At 55.2% G+C, this 1,651-nt stretch overlaps 1 protein-coding gene across 1 annotated transcript; it reads left to right on the plus strand.

Annotated features, from left to right (window-relative positions):
• Nucleotides 1-901: 901 nt before the first annotated feature.
• Nucleotides 902-1,651, plus strand: LPMP_350920 (eukaryotic translation initiation factor 6 (eIF-6), putative; the record flags this gene model as incomplete). Its single annotated transcript, XM_010704727.1, has 1 exon — nucleotides 902-1,651. One exon carries the CDS (start codon nucleotides 902-904, stop codon nucleotides 1,649-1,651), a length of 750 nt encoding a protein of 249 aa, XP_010703029.1.

A 1,651-nucleotide genomic window follows, 5' to 3' on the forward strand; every position in this document is an offset into this window, starting at 1 on the left:
GACAAAGCGACTCCCCCCCCCCCCCCAGAAAAAAAGAAACAGAATAAAGAGAGAATCATATCAGCTCACCAAAGGACAGAGGTGTGTGTTTTTTTTTTTGTGTGTTTGTGTATACAGAGATGTATACAGATTATGTTGCTGTCCGCCGGTGAGCACCACAAAGACGCCCACATACACGCGCACGTCGAGTAGGGCGTTTTGACGGCGGTCGAGCGGCGCTTTGCCTCTTGACAACGCCGCTCTACGTCTCGCTATTTCTACTAGCGGCGACTGCGACTCCCTCTCCCTGCCCGCTTGTGCGATACTGCTACAAGGTGGACACGGGCAATGTCATCCAATTGGTGAGCCCCCTGTGGCAGCTCCTTGGTCATCGCGCGTATGTCTGTCATTTCCGCTCCCACTTGTGACGATATGCGCTTCCGCCTCGCGCTGTTTTGCACCCAAACCCACTTCACTGTTTCTCTTTCCCTCTCTCTGTGCACCCATGTTCGAGTCGTCATCCAATAGCCGAAAGAAAGCAAGAAAGGCCACTGACGAGCTGCCAGCGCTCTTTGTTGGGTTTGTATGTGTGTGCATGTGTATGTGTGTGTGTGTGTGTGTGTGTGTGTGCTTCACTGCAGGCCGCTTGACGCCTAGTCTTTTTCTCAACTTTTTTCTCGCTTTTTTTTTTGGCGTCTCCCATCTACCCCGCTTGTTCTACTTCGCCCAGCTCACTTCTCGCGTTCCAGTGCGTCTAGCGCGCTCGCTGTTTGTGGGCTCCTTTGCTTCGTGCCTAGGCTGAGTATAACACACTCACAGACTCCACAGTGATCTCTCCTCATTCGTCTCCCCTCATCCACTCCTCACCGGCACATCTATTACCTTTAAGGCAGACGATGTAAGGTGGGCATCAAGAGCAATCATGACACTGCGTACCCGCTTTGAGAGCTCCGATGATATTGGTGTCTTCTCTCGCCTCACCAACGCTTACTGCCTTGTGGCCGCTGGCGCGTCGCAGAACTTCTACTCAGTGTTTGAGCAGGAGCTGGCAAACCACATCTCTGTCGTGTACACGTCCATCGGCGATGCCCGCGTGATTGGCCGCCTCACCATAGGCAATCGCCACGGGCTCATCGTGCCGTCGATTACGACAGATCAGGAGCTACAGCACCTCCGAAACTCGCTACCCGACTCCGTGAAGGTGCAGCGCGTTGAAGAGCGTCTCTCCGCCCTCGGCAACTGTGTGGTTTGTAACGACCATGTAGCGCTCATCCACACGGACCTGAGTCGTGAGACGGAGGAGGTGATACGTGACACGCTGCAGGTGCAGACATTCCGCACCTCCATTGCGGAAAACGCTCTCGTCGGTAGCTATGCCGTAGCCACGAATAAGGGTTGCATGGTGCACCCCAAGACTCCTGCACAGGACATGGACGAGATTTCGTCTCTCTTGCAGGTGCCGGTAGTGGCGGGCACGATCAACCGCGGCAATGCCGCCATCGGCTCTGGCCTTGTAGTGAACGACTGGGCCGCGTTTTGCGGTCTGAACACGACAGCGACAGAAATCACCGTTGTGGAGCGCATCTTCCAGTTGCGCCGCGAGACCGTCGGTGGGGACGAGGGCAACTTACTGCAGAACGTTCGTGAAACCCTGGTGGACGAGCTGGCGTAA

Source organism: Leishmania panamensis, assembly GCF_000755165.1.
Source record: "Leishmania panamensis strain MHOM/PA/94/PSC-1 chromosome 35 sequence".
NCBI classification, from domain to species: Eukaryota; Euglenozoa; class Kinetoplastea; order Trypanosomatida; family Trypanosomatidae; genus Leishmania; species Leishmania panamensis.